The 20,483-nt window shown below is 41.7% G+C and overlaps 1 protein-coding gene and 1 long non-coding RNA gene across 8 annotated transcripts in view; both read right to left on the minus strand.

Annotated features, from left to right (window-relative positions):
- CAMK2G (calcium/calmodulin dependent protein kinase II gamma) overlaps nt 1–13,650 on the minus strand; it is a 122,648-nt gene extending 108,998 nt beyond the window's left edge. For 2 of the 6 annotated variants that reach the window (XM_086680028.1, XM_086680027.1), the window contains exons 1-2: nt 13,297–13,648; nt 4,539–4,561 (exon numbers count right to left, since the gene is read on the minus strand). Coding sequence is in view for 1 of the 6 variants with exons in the window: in XM_086680026.1 (XP_086536152.1) it covers nt 13,297–13,406 (110 nt within the window). In the remaining 5 variants the exon portion in view is untranslated. Of the gene's footprint in view, nt 1–4,538; nt 4,562–13,296 lie in introns of all 6 variants that reach the window. The other 4 variants (XM_086680030.1, XM_086680029.1, XM_086680025.1 and 1 more) reach the window with 3 other exon arrangements.
- Nucleotides 13,651–16,944: 3,294 nt separating this feature from the next.
- Nucleotides 16,945–20,483, minus strand: part of LOC147575987 (uncharacterized) — a 76,250-nt gene continuing 72,711 nt past the window's right edge. For both annotated transcript variants that reach the window (XR_015241646.1, XR_015241645.1), the window contains exon 5: nt 16,945–17,960. This is a non-coding gene — a long non-coding RNA (uncharacterized LOC147575987). The remainder of the gene's footprint in view (nt 17,961–20,483) is intronic.

A 20,483-nucleotide genomic window follows, 5' to 3' on the forward strand; every position in this document is an offset into this window, starting at 1 on the left:
TTTTCCTATGTCTGAGAATCCACTGTTAGAGAGTTAAATTCTTATGAATATCCTATGTTTCCTAGTGTCCACATGGAAATTCTTTGAGGTATTAATAGATATTAAGTGGAACAAAGAGTTTTGTAGCCAAATAAGTTTTGGGAGTACTCTTTACGGTTCGTTTCTTGTCTACAATCTTTCCAGAGCCTTGAAATGCTATAGATAGGATAAATGAGGGGATTTATACAGTTCACAATCCAGGACCCAAAACCCTTGGGGCCAGATGTATTCAGAATTCAGAATTGTGCATATTTTAATAAGATATTATAATGAATGTACTACTTATTCCATAGCATCCCCAGCAGAGTGGATCACATACTTATCACCTGTAATCACATACTTCTGCAGATAGTCACACTAAGTAGGTTAAATAAAGAATCTGAAAAGAATCAGGACTTTGTTTTTACTTTAACATTGTGGATAAAGGATTGTGGATCTGTATATGATGTCCCCTAAACATATTTGACCATGAACCCCATTTTCCCGGAGCATCCAACAGAACTAGTGTTGCAGAGGCTCTTTAGGATACCCCGAGCTATTAGTCTATAATATAACCTTCTCAGGAGAGGGAGCAAACTGGGGGCCTTGCCGGTCATTCACATTTGCCTTATCATCTCCCATGACAACCAGAGAAGATGGGGATTCTGACAGCTGAACAAGGAGGAAGAGGTTGAAAATGTTGAGCACCAGAGCAGAAACCACAGATCTTGGGGAGATTGGGAGAGGGGTCCATGGTGCTCAGCCTCCAGGTCCCAAGTGAGAAAAGAGACATGAAGACAAGCAGCATTGTGGAAATATGGGTTGTTGTTTTCTCTTCATTGACAAGAAGTTGTTGTTCTGACTGTTGCTGAGGAGAAGGTGCCCAGGGCACTCGGAGGGCAAGTGCTAGGTCCCTGGGAAGATAATTTCCTGTTGTTTGGGCCTCTTGGCCCAGCCCAGAGAGGAGGTGGGGTGGGCGGGGTGGGCTGCACGCCTGAGGCTAGTGTCCCCTGGGTAAGGAGGAGGATGTTGGATTCCTGGAGAATTTCCAGGAAGATTTCCTGCTCTGAGAAAAACAGCACAACCACAGGAAAAGGCTCTGGGGCCTATGGGGTGGGAGTAATGGCCCAGAGTAGAGGTTTTGGGGGGTAGAGACTTGTACAGAAAACAGCTGGGAGCAGAGAAGCTTCACTCTTGCCATTCATCTATGTTTCTCAAGCCTGCTGGGTGCATTTTTCCACCTAAGGGTGATGGATTGGGAGCTGGAAGAGGGGGACCAGTAACTTTCACAGCTCCCTCTTCTCCATTCTGTACTTAGTGTAATATTTCACTGTGGCCTGGTCCATGGAGGGTAGGGATGGATAGTAGGCAGTGGACTAGAAGGGCCATTTGGCTAGGGTCTCACATTTATGATGGGCCTTAAGTACGGATCTGAAATGTGGGGGTTATGTACGCATCACAGAGCTGCATTCAGTCTCATTCACTGGATGCAGAAAACATGCATCCCAAACCTGTCCCATTACCAGATCATGCCAACTGTAGTGTGCTATGAAGTATTTCCATACAGCTTGTGAATTGTACTATTATGTTGCAGTGTGTATGGGTGGGGGAGGATATCATGAAGTTTAATTTTCTAAGTATAAACTTTTTAAATAAACCACAATTTTAGTAATTTTGGGGAGCATTAAAAATATATCAGGAGCCATAAAAATGGAAATACTAAACATATTTCTTAAAATAATAAAATGGAAGTACTCTGGCCCTGTCTTCACTTCTGAGAGGGATGAGGGGAGCTCTGAGCAGGAGGCTCAGAGTGCCTGTCCCAGCTAGGTGCTTGGACTGAGAGCTTCTGAAGTATAGGCTATTATGCCAGCCCCTGGGCCCTGTTGGCAGCCCTTCTTTTACCATTCCCGCCAACTCTGGCTCCATCTGCATTACTCTAGCGGCCTCTGCTGGGCTGGGGGTGAAAGCGACCAAGGATGGGGAGGCGCCCAGAACTCTGGCTGTGAAGAAAGGCTGGGAGGGATGGTCTGATGGGCAGCGTGTGGACCCTGCTGTCAAAGGAGGCTCAGAGAAAATAAACTCTGACTACCTCAAGGTTGTTTATGCCATGCTCTGGGTTTTAGAAATTGTTCTGATATTGGGGCTGAGGAAAAGAGGCAAGTCTAGGTCTGAGGGCAAGATGGCTTAGCCCAGGGAGACAAATGGTCTGTTGCTGCATGGGGATTAATGACTCCATTTTTTTCTCTTCCGATTCCTGCCTCCATATGGACCATAAAGGGCCTGGCCTCTCTGAGAAGGGCAGACATCCTCTGTGCAGCTGGTTGGGTCATGAACTCTCTGATTCAGACAAAGGGAACAGGAAGGCTTGCTGAGGCCTTTTGGTTACAGCTGAGTTCTCTGACCCAGCTTTTACTAAAGAACCTTGTTCCAAGGGCATGCAGAAGCCTTACCCAGCCAGTTACTAAACATGCTTCTTCTTGCCATGGGGCATTCATCCCTGTGAAGTAGATGGAAGCATTCAGGCTCCCAAACACTTCTGTGCACATACTGGTGACCAAGTGGGTACTAGTGAGTATTTGGGTTAAAAATAACACATGGGAGCCCACAGCTTAGTGCAGCTGCTGTGGCGTGTGACAGAAGCTGGTATCAAGTTATTGAGAAAATAGACCCTTTTAGGTTTAGCAAAGGTTCACTTCAAACAGACAGAGGTTTTAGTCATCATGAATAAAGCAGTTTATACCACCACAGCTTGCTTTCCCCCCTTCACCCTGTTTCTCATCCAATATTGCAGATGGAAACTTTAAAGAAAAAATAGCTTAGTTTCATACGGATTAAGAACACTTATGTGTGAAGTTTGGGGCCATTAGGTTTCTAGTGGTAGAAGCCTCCCCCAATTCTGTCCTCCTTCTCATTTTGTATATATTTTTAAAGTTTTTTTTTTAATATCCATATTTGAAAGAGACAGAGTGCAAGTGAGGGAGGTGCAGAGAGAGAGAGGGACAGAAGATCTGAAGCAGTCTGACTTTAGGAATCAAGTTTGCTCAGACTCAGGATTAGTATCTGGAATATGCAGAAAACTCCTGCAGATAAACACGAAAAAGACCAGAAACCCAATGGAAAAGTGAACGATAGATAGATCAGGAAATCACAGAAGGGAAATCAGAATGGCTTGCCAGTGTGTGAAGAGATGCTCAACCTTAGAAGCATTCTAAGCAATGCAAATTAAAACTTGTTATCACTTTGTGTTAATTAGACTGGCAAAAGTTAGACAAGTCATCTATTACCTAACAAGTGTTGGCAAGGATATGGGAAAGAGGGAACCATGGGTAGAAGTATAAACTTATAGAACCATTCTAGAAGCCATCTGACTCTATTTCACGAATTTAAATATACTCTACCCAAAGAGCCAGCAACCCCACACCTGGGTATACTGCCCTGGAAAAAACTCAAACAGGTCCCTAATGGAACATAAACAAGCATATTTGTCAGAAGATTGTGTGCAGAGGTAACTTAGGTGTTCATCACTGGAGAAATGATGAAGTGAAATGTGTGGATGCATGCTTTGCAGTACTGTGCAGAAGTCAGACGCAATGAACCAGATGTACTTAGAGCCACACAACAATATTAAATTATATGTCATGAAGGAAGAAATACACTAAAAGTTTTGGTATAATACCATTGATGGAGGCTAACATCACATCTATCCACAAAAGAACACTATGTACACCGAAGGATATGTATTACATGCATTATAGAGATTGCCCCTTATGAGGTGGGAAGAAAGATGAATGAGTAGGGAGATGAAGCTGGGGGGGGGGGGGATAAAAGAAGGCACCTACCTACTGATGATGAAATAATGTACCATGAACTGAAGAGATTTGTCCAACTTTCTGTACCAGAGACAAAAAAAAAAAAAAAAAAAAAAAAAAAAAGCTACCACCCCAAAGTTGGTCAACAATAAGGGCATCTGGAGCTTAATGATTAGAATAGTTGGTGGCTATATAAAATTTAGATAGACATTTTAAAGGAAGACCCATTACATTACAAAATGTTTCAGGCATCTTGGAGGCATTTTAAAGTGACATAGGGATTGTAAGAGTGAGAAAGCAGGTAAAGGCTTAGGCTCCCAGGTGACATACTCAGGAAAGTCATGGGGTGGGAATTACAATGGAAGGCATAGGGAAGATGCACACTGAGAGAAGCCAGAACACAGTGGATCCAGGCCAGTCCTGGGTGAGATGCCTCCTAACAGGCAAACCTCCTGGCTGGACTTACCCTACTCAGAGAAAAGGCAGTGAGCAGGATTTGTCTGACCAAAGGAGTCTTCAGAGAGACCTTATATCTATGGGGTCCTCCAAAGGCAGTCTATGGAGAAGCACATGAGAAAAGTAAATGACCTGAAAGCAAGGAGATAAAAAAAAAATGAAGGAAGGCACTCTGACCCCATGTTAGTACTACATGTAGTAGTAAAAGAAGAGGAGCAACTTAAGAAGCAGGTGGAATTTATGAAAACTTACTTGTCTCAATGCATTGTGGTATCCTGGAACACAAAAAGGACATAAGTGAAAAAACTGGTAAAATCTGAACAATGTCTAAATTTAGGTTAATAGTACTATACTGGCATTAATTTCTTAGTTTTGACCATGGACCACCTTTATTTTTATTTATTTATTTATTTATTTATTTATTTATTTATTTATTTATTTTTGAGAGAGAGAGACAGAGCATGAGCTGGGAAGGGTCAGAGAGAGAAGGAGACACAGAATCCGAAGCAAGCTGTAGGCTCTGAAATGTTAGCACAGAGCCTGACATGGGGCTCAAACCCACAAACAATGAGATCATGACCTGAGCCAAAGTCGGACACTTAACTGACTGAGCCACCCAGGCACCCCGACCGTGGACCACCTTTAGGTGTATGTAAGGTGTTAATATTAGGGCAAGCTGGGTGAAGGTTATACAGGAATTCTCTGACTCTCTTTGCAACTTTTCTGTAAATCTAAAATTATTCCAGGGGCACCTAGAGGGCTCAGTCAGTTAAGCATCTGACTCTTGACTTTGGTTCAGGTCATGACCTCACAGTTTATGAGTTCAAGCCCCACATCAGGCTCTGTGCTGACAGTGTAGAGAATGCTTGGGATTCTCTCTCTCTCTCTTCTGTCTCTCTCTCTCTGCCCCTCCCCACTCTCAAAATAAATAAATATACTTAAAAAATTATTCCAAAATTAAATGTTTCTTTGAAAAAATGAAAGTCAGTTCCAGTCCAAAGGCATATAAAAAGAAACAAAAATAGGTAAATATATCAATTAAATATGTATTGTATATATTTGCATACATATGTGTTTATAGATGTGCAAATTATAAAGTTTAGAAAAATGTATACCAGAATGTTCTTATCTCTATACCATATTATTACAAAGATGTGAGCTATAGGTTATTGGTTAATTTCTTTGTACTTTTTTGTATTGTCTAAATTTTACAATAAAAATATGTAAATGTTATAATTATGAGAAAAAAAACCTCGTTTGGGCCTCCCTAAGAGAACAGGTTGCCAGGCTCACAGGACACCCTCCCTGGATGTCTTACACAGATTCCAACCTTCACTGGGTCCCAGGTTCATCCTCTCCCAGGGTCAGGTTTGAGTAAATCTCCTAGAGATGAACAGCTTTCTTCTCCCTCTGCAAGGTCCACCCTGAATGAAAATGTGTGGCCCTGTGGATGTTCAGGAGAAAGTGTGGATACTATTATTGGTGGTTAGAGAGCTCCAAGCATGTTTGCATGTCTGGTTGTTACTGTGCATGTATGCAATTGCACAGTATGGACTGTATATATAGACTGACAGTATTTATTCTTCCTTTCTTTTTTATCTTTAGTATTTCTCAATTACCAAGATGGTTAATATATACGTGCAGTGTAAAAAATTTGGAAAACATAAATGTGTGAATAAAAAGTTAGAAATCCTCCATATATGGCTCAAGGACGTTTTTTAAAATAGGCTTTTAAAAAGAATATTTTTAAGCTCACAGCAAAACTGAATGGAAGGTACAAAGATTTCCCATATACTCCCTACATCCATCCGTATACAGCCTCCCCCACTATCAACATCCCCTGCCAGAGTGGTATATTTGTTACAATTAATGAATCTACATTGATACACCATTGTCACCTAAAGCCCATAGTTTATGTTAGGGTTGACTCTTGGTGTCGTACATTTTATGGATTTCAACAAATATGTAATGACATGTGTCCATCATTTTTATATCATATAGAGTAATTTCATTGCCCTAAAAATCCTTTGTGCTTCATTTAGTCATCCCTCCCTTTACATTTTTCATATCAGTAATAGATACATATTTGTCATTCCTTTGAATGGTTACATAATATTCCATTGAATGATGTACCACATCAGGCATTTTCTAAACCTCTGCAATACAAATGATGCGTCCACAGACACACTTTGCACCTATGTCTTAGTGTAGTTTTGCTATTTCTGTAGGATAGACTCTTTCAGTAGGATGGCTGAGTCACACAGTATCACATTTACAATTTTTATAGAGACTCTAAAAGCATTCACTTATTCAACACATATATATATTGGGTGCAATTTTGTGTCAGACATTTATGAGACCCTATGACCCTATGAACAAAATGACACAGATTCATCCTATGTCACCGAACAGACATTATCACTAAACAAATAATTACATGAATTAATATATTACTGCGATTAGGGTTACTTCTTTGAAGAAAAAGAACAGGGTTGTCAGAGAATGTAGACAGGGGAACCTAATTTATACTAGGGGTTTAGAGACAGCCTCCCTGAAACTGAGAATTAACAGATGAATAGGAAGATTAGAGAGACTGAGGGTCGGGAGAATGACTGGGGAAGAAGGATCTTTCCAGACAAGGTAGACCTGTGTAGAGGTCCTCAGGTGGACAGTAGGCTGAGCTGGAGGAATACCAGGGCCAGTGTCAGGGAGAAAATCTGGAGTTGAGGCTAAAGAGGAAGACTGGGCCAGGCCACACTTGGCCTTCTAGGCTGCCTGATTTATAGTCTCCCCAGCAGAGCATGAAGGGTTCCATTTCCTGCACCTCTGACACCAGCAATACTTTGAAGTGTTCTCCTCCCTCCATTCTATTACTGTATGAACATTCCCTGATTGCTGTCCTTGCTTGATTTTCAGTAAAAGTCTTTTTGAGAAGTGAGGAACAGCTCACGTTGAGATTGTCAGATTCAAAATGCACATCAAATTTACTTCACAATGTTAACCAAATTCCCTAATTCCCTGTGCATCCCAGCATATTTCTTCTATTTTAGGACTTGAAGTATGAGAGAAATTTCCTGTGTCTGCAAAATCAATTTGTTCATCTAACGCAAACTATGCTTGCTCTATTCAGCTCATGTTCTGGAAGCTCCCTCTGGGGGTCCTGGATCCTGCCTTGTTCTAGCCAATGAGATGCAAGTCCTGGGTGGGAGGGAGAGTGCTGGGAAGCTGAGCTTTTAGATTCATACTTGCTAGTAAATCCTTGATGCTACTAGGTGCAGTCAAATACGTGCCTCCCAGCCTATGCATCTCCTCTAGGCTCTCGCAGCATCCTGGGATAAACCTGCCATTGTGAGCTCAACACTGCTATTTATTTTTTCCTATTGGTGCTCAGTAAGTATTTTTTGAATGGATATATTGTATCAATAAAGGGTTAGAAAACATCTAAATCATGGCACACCATTCAATGGAATACTATGCAAGCATAAAAAGAATGAGGTTGGGGCTCCTGGGTGGCTCAGTGAGTTAAGGGGCCGACTTCAGTTCAGGTCATGATCTCACAGTCTGTGAGTTCGAGCCCCACATCGGGCTCTGTGTTGACAGCTCAGAGCCTGGAGCCTGCTTTAGATTCTGTGTCTCCCTCTCTCTCTCTGCCCCTCCCCCACTCACACTCTCTCTCAAAAATTAATAAACATTCAAAAAGAACGAGGTTGATATATACTTATTGATCAAGTTGTCCATGAGCTACTAAGTGAAAAAAGCAACACTTTTTTGTGTAGCTATGGATGTACAGTACAGTCTTTTTTTTCTTCCTAAAAATTGTGAATACACATACACACATACATATATGGAAGATATCTACCTATTTATTTATACATTTCTGTATTGTATGAATTTGTTACAGTGCACATGTGTTACTTTTGTAATTAAAAGAACACAGGAATGAATGAATAAAGGACTTTTTAGGTTTCCCAGAAGGGTGGATGGAGAAGGAAACTCTGTCCTTAAGTTTCTATCCCTGACCAATTATTTACTGAGTCTGAGACTTGTGCTTCCAACTTATATTTCAATAATAATGGGAAAAAAGAGACATTTCTAAAGGGTGTTCACGATGTAATAAATAAAAAACAGGTTCTGAAATACATGACCCCATTTTTGGGAAAAGAAATTGTATACATATAGAAAAAGGTCTGAAAGCAAATTGCTGATAGGGCTGTCCCTGGGTGTGTCATAGACTGGGGGAAACTTCTGTGTCTGTGGCTTGAATAGTTCATCATATGCATGTATTTCTTTAACTAATGGAGACAGTGCTGAAGGTTTGCTTTCCTTTTTTTTTTTTTTTTACTATTAACATATTTCCTTTTCTTTCAAGATTTATTCATTAATTCAGTATATGTTTATTGAGCAACTGCTATCCCATGACTGCCTGACACAGTGCTAGGAGGTTTTCTCCTTAAGGAACCCACAGTCTGATGGGGAAGACTCACAAGAAAACAATGTGATGTGAGTAGATGTATAACACCAAGTGTTATGAGGCCATCCATCTGGCTAGGAGAGTCAAAGAATGATCAGGGAAGACTTCACAAAGGAGGTGTTGCTCATGCTGAGTGTCAGAGAATGAAGAGAAGTTTGCTAGTTGGACTAGGTGAGAAAAGGTATTCCAGAGAAAAGGAATACCTACATAAAAGCACCTTGTATAAAAATGTGGAGGAGTAAAAGAAGACATCCTGCTCATGAACTTCAAATAGGTCAGTGTGGTGGAAGCATAGGGGTCATGGGGGAAAGATGAGCTGGAAAAAGAGACACTCTAAGAACAGTAGGAAGCCTTTGAAGAACCCTGTGCAAGATAGAGTGCAGGCATTGCTGCCCCATTTAATAGTTTACAAGACTGAGTCACAGAAGGTTAAATAACCTGCTCAAAGGCCACATTAGGGGATGAAGTCAAACTACAAAATAGTTCTAAGATTTTTATGCTTCGGGCTACAGTGCTTCCTGGGCCAGGACATCCTTGAGAGCCTTCTGATGCTCTGGCTTGAACCACTCCAAGTTGTTAGCAGCAATGAACAGGCCCAGCCTCACAGTAGGCTCTGACCACATTGGCCACACACTTGGCACACCCTTGTACCAGAAGCCACAGGAGAGCTTTCTCTAAAGGAGCTTTTCCTAGAAAATGGCATGTGCACACTCAATCTTGACTTTGATGGGCACACCTCAGAAATGATGGAGGAGGCAGATGTCCTGGCACGTAGCTGTCCTGGAAAGCCACTTTCCATTCTTGCTGCCAGCATGTAAGTGGTACTTAAGTGGCTTTTTCCTACCCAAGACCGAGAGCTATGGATGTAGCAGGAGCTCTATGATGCTGCATAGGCTTTCGGATGGGAAAGGGCTGATTCTCACACTCATTTTAATGGCTAAAATGAAGACTAACAATTCTATGTATTAGCAAGGATGTGGAACAACTCAACTGTTTGGCAGTATTTAATACTGTATTAAACATTGGCAGTATTTAATAAAGTTAAACTCACTACTACCTAAGAAAAATGTTCATGGCAGTGTTATTCGAAAGGGCCTAAAACCAGAAACAACCTAAATATTCAGCAACAAGAGGATAGATAAAAGTAAATTGGGTGGTATATTCATAAAATCAAATACTGTTCAGCAGTAAGGAAAGGAAAAAACTGCTGATACATACAAGGTAGACAAATCCTGGACACACTCTACTGGGCAAAAGAAGCCAGATATGAGTATGATTTCATTCATATGAAGTTCAAATGAATCTATGAGGATAGAAGTCAGAACATTGGTTACCTTGGAAGTTAGGGGGAATGGGCATGGGGGAACTTTTACGAGTTATGTAAATGTTCTAATTTTGATCTGGGTGGTGGCCACATGGCTATATACATATTAAGTGTATGTAAGTGATAGTTCAATAAAGTACTGAGAGAGAGAGAGAGAGAGAGAGAGAGAAGCAAGTCTTGATTCTAATTCCCAGTTCTACCACTGTGACCCCTGGGCAAATTAACATTTATGATCCCCTTACCTCATCTATAAAATGGGGATAATAATAGTACTGTTCTCAAAGGGTGGTTTTTATTTTTTTATTAAAAGTTTTTTTTAATGTTTATTTTTGAGAGAGAGAGAGAGACAGAGCATGAGCGAGGGAGGAGCAGAGAGTGGGAGACACAGAATCTGAAGCAGGCTCCAGGCTCTGAGCTGTCAGCACAGAGCCCAAAGCTGGCTCAAACCCGCTGACCCCAGGATCATGACCTGAGTCGAAGTCAGATGCTTAACCAATTGAGCCACCCTGGTGCCCCTCAAAGTGTGGTTTTTAAATTTTTTATTTTATTTTATTTTTGAGACAGAGAGAGACAGATCATGAGCAGGAGAGGGGCAGAGAGAGAGGGAGACACAGAATCTGAAGCAGGGTCCAGGCTCTGAGCTGTCAGCACAAAGCCCGATGCGGGGCTCGAACTCGGAGCGTGAGATCATGACCTGAGCTGAAGTTGGATGCTCAACCGACTGAGCCACCCAGGCACCCCTAAAGTGTGGTTTTTAAATTAAATTTGTATTTTTGTTTTACTGTAGTAATAACACTTAACATGATATCTATTCTTAACAGATTAAATAATTTTTTAATGTTTATTTATTTTTGAAGGAGAGAGAGAGAGAGCGAGCGAGTGAGCATGAGTGGGGGAGAGGCAGAGAGAGAGGGAGACACAGAATCCAAAGCAGACTCCAGGTTCCATGCTGTCAGCACAGAGCCCAATGTGGGGCTCAAACTCATGAACCATGAGATCATGACCTGAACCGAAATCAGACACTTAACCGACTGAGCTACCCAAGCGTCCCTAAAGAATTTTTTAACGTTTATTTATTTTTTGAGAGACAGAGTGAAGCAGGGGAGGGGCAGAGAGAGGGAGACACAAAATCTAAAGCAGGCTCCAGGGTCTAAGCTGTCAGCAAAGAGCACGACGTGGGGCTTGAACCCACAAACCATGAGATCATGACCTGAGCTGAAATCAGATGCTTAACCGACTGAGTCACCCAGGCGCCCCTGTACTTAACAGATTTTTGTGTACAACACAGTATTGTAAGTTATAGACACAATGTTGTACAGCAGATCTCTAGAACTTATTCCTTTTGCATGACTGAAACTTTAAACCTATTGATTAGCAACTCCCCAGGCTTCTCCTGGCAACCACTATTCTATTTTCTGCTTCTACAAGTTTGACTGTTTTTGATTCCCCATATAAGTACAATCATATAGTATTTGTCCTGTGACTGGCTTCTTTCACTTAGCATAATGTCCTAATGTCCTCAAGACTCAATCATGCTGTCACATATTTTTAAGGTTTCCTTCTTTTTAAAGGCTGAATAATATTTCATTGTATGTATCTATACATTTTCTTTATCCATTCATCCTTCAATTGACATTTAGGTTGTTTTTACATCTTGACTATTGTGAAACGTGTTGCAGTAGACATAGAAGTTCCGATATTGATTTGTGATCCTGACTTCAATTATTTTGGATCAATACCCAGAAGTGGGTTTGCTCAATGACACAACACTTCTATTTTCAATTATTAAAAATTTTTTATATAAATTCCAGGGGTGCCTGGGTGGCTCAGTCAGTTAAGTGTCTGACTTTGGCTCAGGTCATGATCTCACAGTTCGTGGGTTTGAGCTCTGCACGAGGGTCTGTGCTGACAGCTCAGAGCCTGGAGCCTGCTTTGGTTTCTGTGTCTCCCTGTCTTTCAACCCTTCTCTGACTTGCACTGTCTCTGTCTCTCAAAAAATAAAAAAATTAAATAAATAAATAAATAAATAAATTCCAGTTAGTTAACATATAGTGTAATGCTAGTTTCAGGTGTACAATATAGTTATTCAACACTTCCATACAACACCTGGTATGGTCACAACAAGCACACTCCTCAGTCTCCATCACCTATGTGACCCATCTTCCCATGCCTTCTCCTCTGCTAACCATCAGTTGTTCTGTATAGTTAAGAGTCTGTTTCTTGGTTTCTCTCTCTTTTCCCCCTTTGTTTATTTCATTCTTAAATTCTACATATGAGTGGAATCATATGGCGTTTGTCTTTCTCTGGCCGATTTATTTTGCTTAGTATAATTCTCTCTAGCTTCGTGGCCAAAATGAACAAATCAGGAGACTACAGATGCTGGAGAGGATGTGGAGAAACGGGAACCCTCTTGCACTGTTGGTGGGAATGCAAACTGGTGCAGCCACTCTGGAAAACAGTGTGGAGGTTCCTCAGAAAATTAAAAATAGACCTACCCTATGACCCAGCAATAGCAGTGCTAGGAATTTACCCAAGGGATACAGGAGTACTGATGCATAGGGGCACTTGTACCCCAATGTTTATAGCAGCACTTTGAACAATAGCCAAATTATGGAAAGAGCCTAAATGTCCATCAGCTGACAAATGGGTAAAGAAATTGTGGTTTATATACACAATGGAATACTACGTGGCAATGAGAAAGAATGAAATATGGCCCTTGGTAGCAACGTGGATGGAACTGGAGAGTGTGATGCTAAGTGAAATAAGCCATACAGAGAAAGACAGATACCGTATGTTTTCACTCTTAGGTGGATCCTGAGAAACTTAACAAAAGTCTATGGGGGAGGGGAAGAAAAAAAAAGAAAAGAGGTTGGAGAGGGAGAGAGCCAAAGCATAAGAGACTCTTAAAAACTGAGAACACACTGAGGGTTGATGGGGGGTGGGAGGGAGGGGAGGGTGGGTGATGGGTATTGAGGAGGGCACCTTTTGGGATGAGCACTGGGTGTTGTATGGAAACCAATTTGACAGTAAATTTCATATATTGGAATAAATAAATAAATAAATAAATAAACAAACAAACAAATTCTCTCTAGCTTCATTCACATCATTGTAAATGGCAAGATTTTTCTTTTTTATCGCTGAGTAATATTCCATTATATATATATATATATATATATATATATATGCACATACATATACATATAATATATACATACCATGTCTTCTTTATCCATTCATCAGTTGATGGACACTTTTCTGCATTCCCACCAACAGTGTACAAGGGTTCCAGTTTCTCCACATCCTCACTATCACTTGTCTTTTGCATAGCACTTGTTTTAAGAGTCAAATAAGATAATGCACAAAAATCTTAGTCTAAAAGCCTGAAAAATACCAAGAGTCTGGCAAAAATTATTCTCACTGATGGTTCCTCACTCACCACCTACAAGGAACAGGCCCCTGAAGACTCACCCCCCGCCCCCCAAAAAACAGTTCCACCTCTGGTTAGCAGCGCTTCCAAGCCCCACATCACAAAATGCTGTCATGCTTGCAGAATCCATGAGGCTCCAGTGACTAGAAAGAAGTTTCATTGAATTCTGAACAGGAAGTAGCAATGGCAGCTGATAATCTGTGACCTGAATATAGCTATCCATTATCTCACTGTGGTTTCTTGTTTCTCTGACAGAGGAAACACCCACGACTTTCTTGAAGTTATTCTAAACACTCAGTTCCTTGTTTAGCTCTGGCAGGATAATGTTACCCCTGGGCACTCCTGTGCTTTGGGCTGTGGCCTCCCTGCCAGCCTGCGGCTCCCAGCTCAGCAACCAACCTGTAGAGTAACTATCCCCTCTACTTGGGGGGCAGTGATAGGAACAAACCAGGAATGAGGCCAACAGTATCTATAGCTGTTGGAAGGGGAAAACAAACAAAGCAAGAAACCTTAACTACAACATCCACTTTTTTTCTTTTTCAAGAAGCCAGTCAGGCATAACTGACATGCTGGAAGAGTATGTGTTACCAGCTTCTTCTCATCATCACTAGTTTCTAGAGCAGAATTTTTTTTTTTATCTTTTAATGTATTTTGCTTTTTAAATGTATGTTAAGTAGGCTCCATGCCCTACTTGGACTTGGGGTTTGAACTCATGACTGTGAGATTGAGAGTCACGTGCCCTACTGACTGAGCCAGCCAGGCACCCCAAAGGTCATTAGTTTCTAAATTGCTCTCCATCTCTGGATGCTTCTCTCTGGTTCTGTTCTCAGGGAAGTGAATCTGTCCTAGAGGATCCACCCTCTAGGCAAGGAGCAGATCTCAAGCCCAAGTCTCAGGTTTGAGCAGAAAAGTGTTGTTGACTCTTGGTTTTATAAAACTCAGAGTCCTGGAGACTCTTGGCCAAATCGTATGGTAGGGAGTTTGTCTTTGACTTCACCTCCTGCTGTCTCCTGTCCAGCCTGCTCTCTTACCAAAGCTTTTGTCATTTACTACTACATCTGGGAAATCATTCATTCTGAAGAATTATGTCATGTGTTGCCTATCTCAAGAGTACTTCTATTTGAAAAAAGAACTCTCAAGACAGTAATGCTTAAATCAAAGTACTTCATCTCTAGACTTCAGGGGAGCAGTGTTTGGCAGGGCAGGGAAGGCCTTAGGACTCTCTTTGGCCCCCTGGTGGCCATCACTTCTTAGTCAGTTCTCCGGATGTAGATGACACAGCATGACTCTCATTTTAAAAGACTTTTCTTTTTCTGAAGAGGAACAGAAAGGTGGAACTCCTGTAATTTGGTCAGAACAGAATGGGGAAGCTGTAAAAGCAGGTGGCCGAAAAGCCCAGGAAAATGTGTTCAAAAGCTGTTCTCACAGGCCCAGAGCTCATGCTCAGAGTTGGAGGGCCCCCAGAAAGCTGAAGGAGTAAAGGGTCATTCAGGGATTCTGAGACACAGTGGAAGCAACACCTCACTGGCGTGAATGAAACCAGATTTCTGACGGCTGGGCTCTGCCACCTACCAGTTGAGCCCTGAGCAGTCCTTAACCTCTCCAGAACTCATTCTCTTCAATGAAAATACTCCAGGCAGGAAAAATACAGACTGAGATGTTGATAGTGGTCCACTCGGGATGTGGGATTACAGGTGAAGTCTGTTTCTTCTTATTGCCTGTATCAGAGTTTAATTAGAGATGCATAACTACTAAGAATGACCTAGAATCAGTGGTTTATTATAAGGGATTTGAAGTTATGTAATTGTGGGCGCTGGTTAAATAGCTTATGTGCACTTGCTGCTTATGTTTGTCGCGCTGGGCCTGAAGTCAGGAGGGTAGCAGCTAGGAAGAATGAAGAGACATGAAGTATGGGAGAGTGAGGGCAAACTGGAACTTGCAAGAAAAATGTGGCACCCTGAAGGGTGAAGTGGAACCTGCATCTGTCTCCCACTGCCTCCACCCCCTCCAACCTCAGTGATGTCAGTGACCTGCAAAAGGAGCTGGGACCTTTGGCATGGAGCTAAACACACATTTGGACCAGGAGTTGAACAAGTTGAAGGGCAAGATGTGGTGGGAACTATGAGTCCAGTTGCCTTCCCATGCCAACAGGTAAACCAGCAGATCTGAGACATGTATGAGTTGCAGTGGTGCCTGCCTTTATGCAGACCTTCTGAACATAAACATGGCTGCTTCACTTCTGCAAGTCTTATGCAAACTTACTTTTTTTTTAAGTTTACTTACTTATTTTGAGAGAGAAAGAGAGAAAAGAGAGACACAGCATGAGTGGGGGAGGGGCAGAGAAAGAGGGAGATAGAGACTCTCAAGCAGGCTCTGCACTGTCAGCACAGTGGGGCTCCAACTCATGAAACCACTAGATCATGACCTGAGCCCGAACCAAGAGTCAGTCGCTTAATGGACTCAGCCAGCCAGGCACCCTTTATGCAAATTTTCTTCTAAATCTAGCCTGGAATCAGATAGGGAAAAAAAATTCTGAAAAACGTAGTTCCAATTTAACTAAATTGACGTGTACAAAGCCACCACGATTCCTTTCTGTATTTGACATACCTTCTTCAATTAGCATGTATTACTTTAATAACCAGGAAAGCAAAACCTTAAAAAATTCCTAGAATATCCAAATGGCTAATAAATATATGAAAAATACTCCATTCACTAATCAACAGGAAAATGCAAATTAAGAGCACAACAGGATATCTGTTCACATCACACCAGAATGGCTAAAATAAAGAAGACAGACAACACCAAGTGTTGGTGAGGATATGGAGCAAACAGAACTCTCACACATTGCTAGTGGGAGTGTAAATTGGTTACAACCACCTTGGAAAAATGTCTGACAATATCTATCCAAGCTGAACATGTGCATACTCTATGACAGCAATTGCATTTCTAGAAAAACATGTTCACTAAAACATATATACAAGAATGCTCATAGTGACACTATTTGTAATAGCTAAAAACCAGAAACAATTCAAATGTCCACCAACAATAGAATGGATAAATAGGGGCGCCTGGGTGGCGCAGTCGGTTAAGCGTCCGACTTCAGCCAGGTCACGATCTCGCGGTCCGTGAGTTCGAGCCCCGCGTCAGGCTCTGGGCTGATGGCTCAGAGCCTGGAGCCTGTTTCTGATTCTGTGTCTCCCTCTCTCTCTGCCCCTCCCCCGTTCATGCTCTGTCTCTCTCTGTCCCAAAAATAAATAAAAACGTTGGAAAAAAAAAAATTAAAAAAAAAAAAAAAGAATGGATAAATAAATCATGGTGAATTCATATAAAGGAGTATTAGATAACAATGGGAATAAATAGTCTATAACTCTATACAGTAGTAAGGATGAATATCATAAATATAATGTTAAGTGGAAGAAGCCAGACAAAAAAAGAATACATACTTACAATTCCATTTCTGTCAAGTTCAAAAACAGGAGAAATTAATATATGGTTTTAATTTATGAATAGGAATTACCCTTGAGAAACTAGTGACTGGAAGGTGTGCTAGTGACATTCTGTTTCTTCATTTAGGTTTTGGTTATATGAAGGTGTTTGCCATTTGAAAATTTATAGAACTGTATATTTATGATTTGTGCACTTTTCAGTGTATATGTTATACTTCCACAAAAAGCAGAAAGAAAAAGAAAAAATTAGTAATCCCTCATTTAGGAAACTCACAAATTATATCACAAATTGAGGTGATTCTAATGCAATAATGTGGATTACAGTGCTTGGATTACAGTTCTGAGGAATACATAGACATAGGAATAAGGACAGAGAATAGAATATTTAACCTAGGTTGGCTAAATATGATTCTTTTTAATCACAGTAAAATACGTATAACATAAAATTTACCACTTTATGGCTTGGGGTATTTTTTAAGAGAATATGTGTGGTTGTATGTGTGGCAGGGGGAGGTACTGGTTAGTGAGAAGTAAGAAGGAAAGACAGGTTTCCTGAGTCCCTGATTAGCTTCTGTCATACTTGCCTCAGTTTGTTCTGCTTGCTCAGCTGAGGTCTCATGACCAAGCAGGGTAATTCACCGCCCCTTGAAGTCAATCCCTTCATTGGCTATGGGGGATTCTCCAGCCCCCTGAAGTCAGGCTAGAACTGATGACAGGAGCGCCTATGAACTCCAGAAGAGCCATTGAATCCCACTCTGTTCTCCTCACTACCCCCAACACACACATTTCACCTCACCTGTGACTATCTCTACCCTTGAAGCTCTTCTCTTCATCAGCAGTCATGAGAAAGACCAGGAGTACAAATTCAGCAAAGGTTTTAAAGGGCAGTCCCAGAACAGTAGTCATGGTGTCAATTTTGCTCTCCAGAGAGATGACATGTGTGTATTTCCAGGCTCACTTGGGCAGTTGGTTCTTTATCTGGCTCCAGCACCAGCACCAGCACCATCTAGAGAGGGAAGGAATTCACAGCTCTTTTTTTTTTTTAAGATGTGGGGAGAGTCAGAGAGATAGAGAGAGGAAGAGAGAGAATCCCAAGCAATCTCTGCACTGTCGTCGCAGAGCCCAAAGTGGGGCTTGATCTCATGAACTGCAAGATCATGACCTGAGCTGAAATCAAGTGCCAGATGCTTAACTAACCGAGCCATCCAGGTGCCCTGAAACTCACAGCTCTAAAATACTTACATTGGAGTAGAGGCCAAGAATAACAGAAAATCCTGTTCCTGATAATACCACTGGAGAGAAACAACTGAGTGCCTACTGTGTGCTTGGCATGATGCTTCCAGCAAGATACCCATGCCTCTTGGAAACCAGCCGAGGGCTCAGGACTCATCCAAGTGCAGGTTGTTTGAGCTAGAGCTTTTTAAGGGGAAGAGAAATCTGGATAAATTACAGTGGGTGACTCATTCTCCCTCTTCCTGGAAGCCCAATCAACCCAGATTTTATTCTACTAAAATCAGATTAAAATAAACACCACACACACTTATGTAAAGAGAGGTCTGGAAAGATAACACAGTAGTTACCTTTGAGTGGTGGACGAGGGTTGATATTTCCCTCTTCCATGTACTTTTAAGGAAGCCTGTGCAATATTTAAGCACATGGCCTTAGGACAGAAAGCACTTGGGTTCAAATCTCAGCCATGTGACTTTGGGCAAGTTACTTCACCTGTATGAACTTTAATCTTATTATCTGTAAACGGGGATGATAATAAACCTACCTGAATAAAATGATGCACATTGTTTTCGTATAGTGTCTTACACAAAGAAAACACTCCATAAATGGGAGCTGTTATTGTTATATTTCCATATTTTTTGACATTTTTTATCAAACACATTTTAAAAATTAAAAAAATAAAGATTTTTTTTTTTTTTTTAAAGAAGAACAAGGACAGTCCTGAAAAGGAAGAGAGTTTGTGAGAAGACATGTGGAGATTTAGGAGGTGTGGGCAAAAGGAGGGAGTGGCTCAGCCATGGAGTGGGGGGTAGGGGTTGAATTGGACTATGAGCCTTTCTTTTTTGGCTTCCAGCTGAGGATCTATGCCTTTCTGCCCTGGGTTACTGCTCCCTGCACCCTAAGCTCAGACACAAGAGCAATTGCCCCAGTTAGCTCTACTCTGGAAACATCTCTGATACTAGAGAATCCTGGGGCACACTGGCTACTAGAGAGTTTCTTGCCATGATCTGGATACAGAGTGACCTGACCAGCTCAGTACAAGGCTCCTATCATTTCATTTCTTGTTCTCACATGCTGTGTCTGTGAGTACTGCTTTAAAAACCTCTAAAGGTTAGCCCTTTGAAATCACACCTCTTAGTCCCTGAGGCTGGCAAGGATTTTACTGGTTTTTAAGTGCTTATTTATTTATTTTGAGAGAGAAAGAGAGGGAGCGAGTGCGACAGCACAGGTGAGTGCACGAGAAGGGAGGAGGGGAGGGGAGAGAAAGAGAGAGAGAGAGAAAGAGAGAGAGAGAGAGAGAGAGAGAGAGAGAGAGAGAGAGAGGAGAGAGACAATCACAAGCAGACTCCTCAAGGTCAGCGTGGGCTCAAACTCACGAACTGTGAGATAATGACCTGAGCTGAAATCAAGAGTTGGACGCATAACTGACTGAGCCACCTAGGCATTCCTACTTTACTTTTAATAAGACATTCACTGCTATGACATCATCAAAATAACTCTAGGAAAGGGACACAGTCCTTAGAGGAGGCATCCTCCCACCACTTTTCTGGGGTTGTTCCTTTTCCTTTAAGTGAATACTTGCTCTGCCTCTCCACGCCTGGCCTGGCATTCAGCACACACTGTGGGTTTTGCCTTTTGTCACACTGAGCATGCCTCCTGCAACCGTGGCTGGGGCACACATTCTCCCATATTTGGGAGTAAGCTGGAGACTTGGCGGCATGTGGGTTTCTGTTTAAAATTCCAAAGCCAGCGGGGCGTATATTATCCATTTCCTCAAATCCAACATGCTGTAAAGCATGAGTCAGAGTCGGATAAGCTTCTTCCCAGGGGAAGTTGTGTCAGTTGGTTAGTGAATGTAATTAAACAAGGATAATGTTCACTGGCATTAGCTGCAGATTAATGCAGAGAAAAACAAAATCTCCATCTTGAGTTTACAATCTTCCTGCCAAGATAGGACAACTTCCCCAAGTGTCACTGATCAGGGAAGGCAAACCAATCTTAATGTAATTTCAGGGGCGTAGGAAGACCCCTCCATCAATTGTCTCCTTCCACATAAATAAATAATGTAGATATTAGGAACTTTTGGGCACTTGGGTGGCTCAGTCGGGTGAGCGTCTGACTCTTGATTTTGGCTCAGGTCATGGTCTCATGGTCATGGGATCAGGCCTACTTGGGGCACTGCAATAACATCGCAGAGGCTGCTTGGGATTCTCTCTCTCTCTCTCTCTCTCTCTCTCTCTCTTCCCTCCCCTGCTTGTGCACTTGCATGTGCATGTGCACGCTCTCTCTCCCCCTTTCT

The sequence above is a fragment of the Puma concolor genome, chromosome D2 (genome assembly GCF_028749965.1).
Source record: "Puma concolor isolate L17-30 chromosome D2, mPumCon1.1.hap2, whole genome shotgun sequence".
In the NCBI taxonomy this organism is placed as follows: Eukaryota; Metazoa; Chordata; class Mammalia; order Carnivora; family Felidae; genus Puma; species Puma concolor.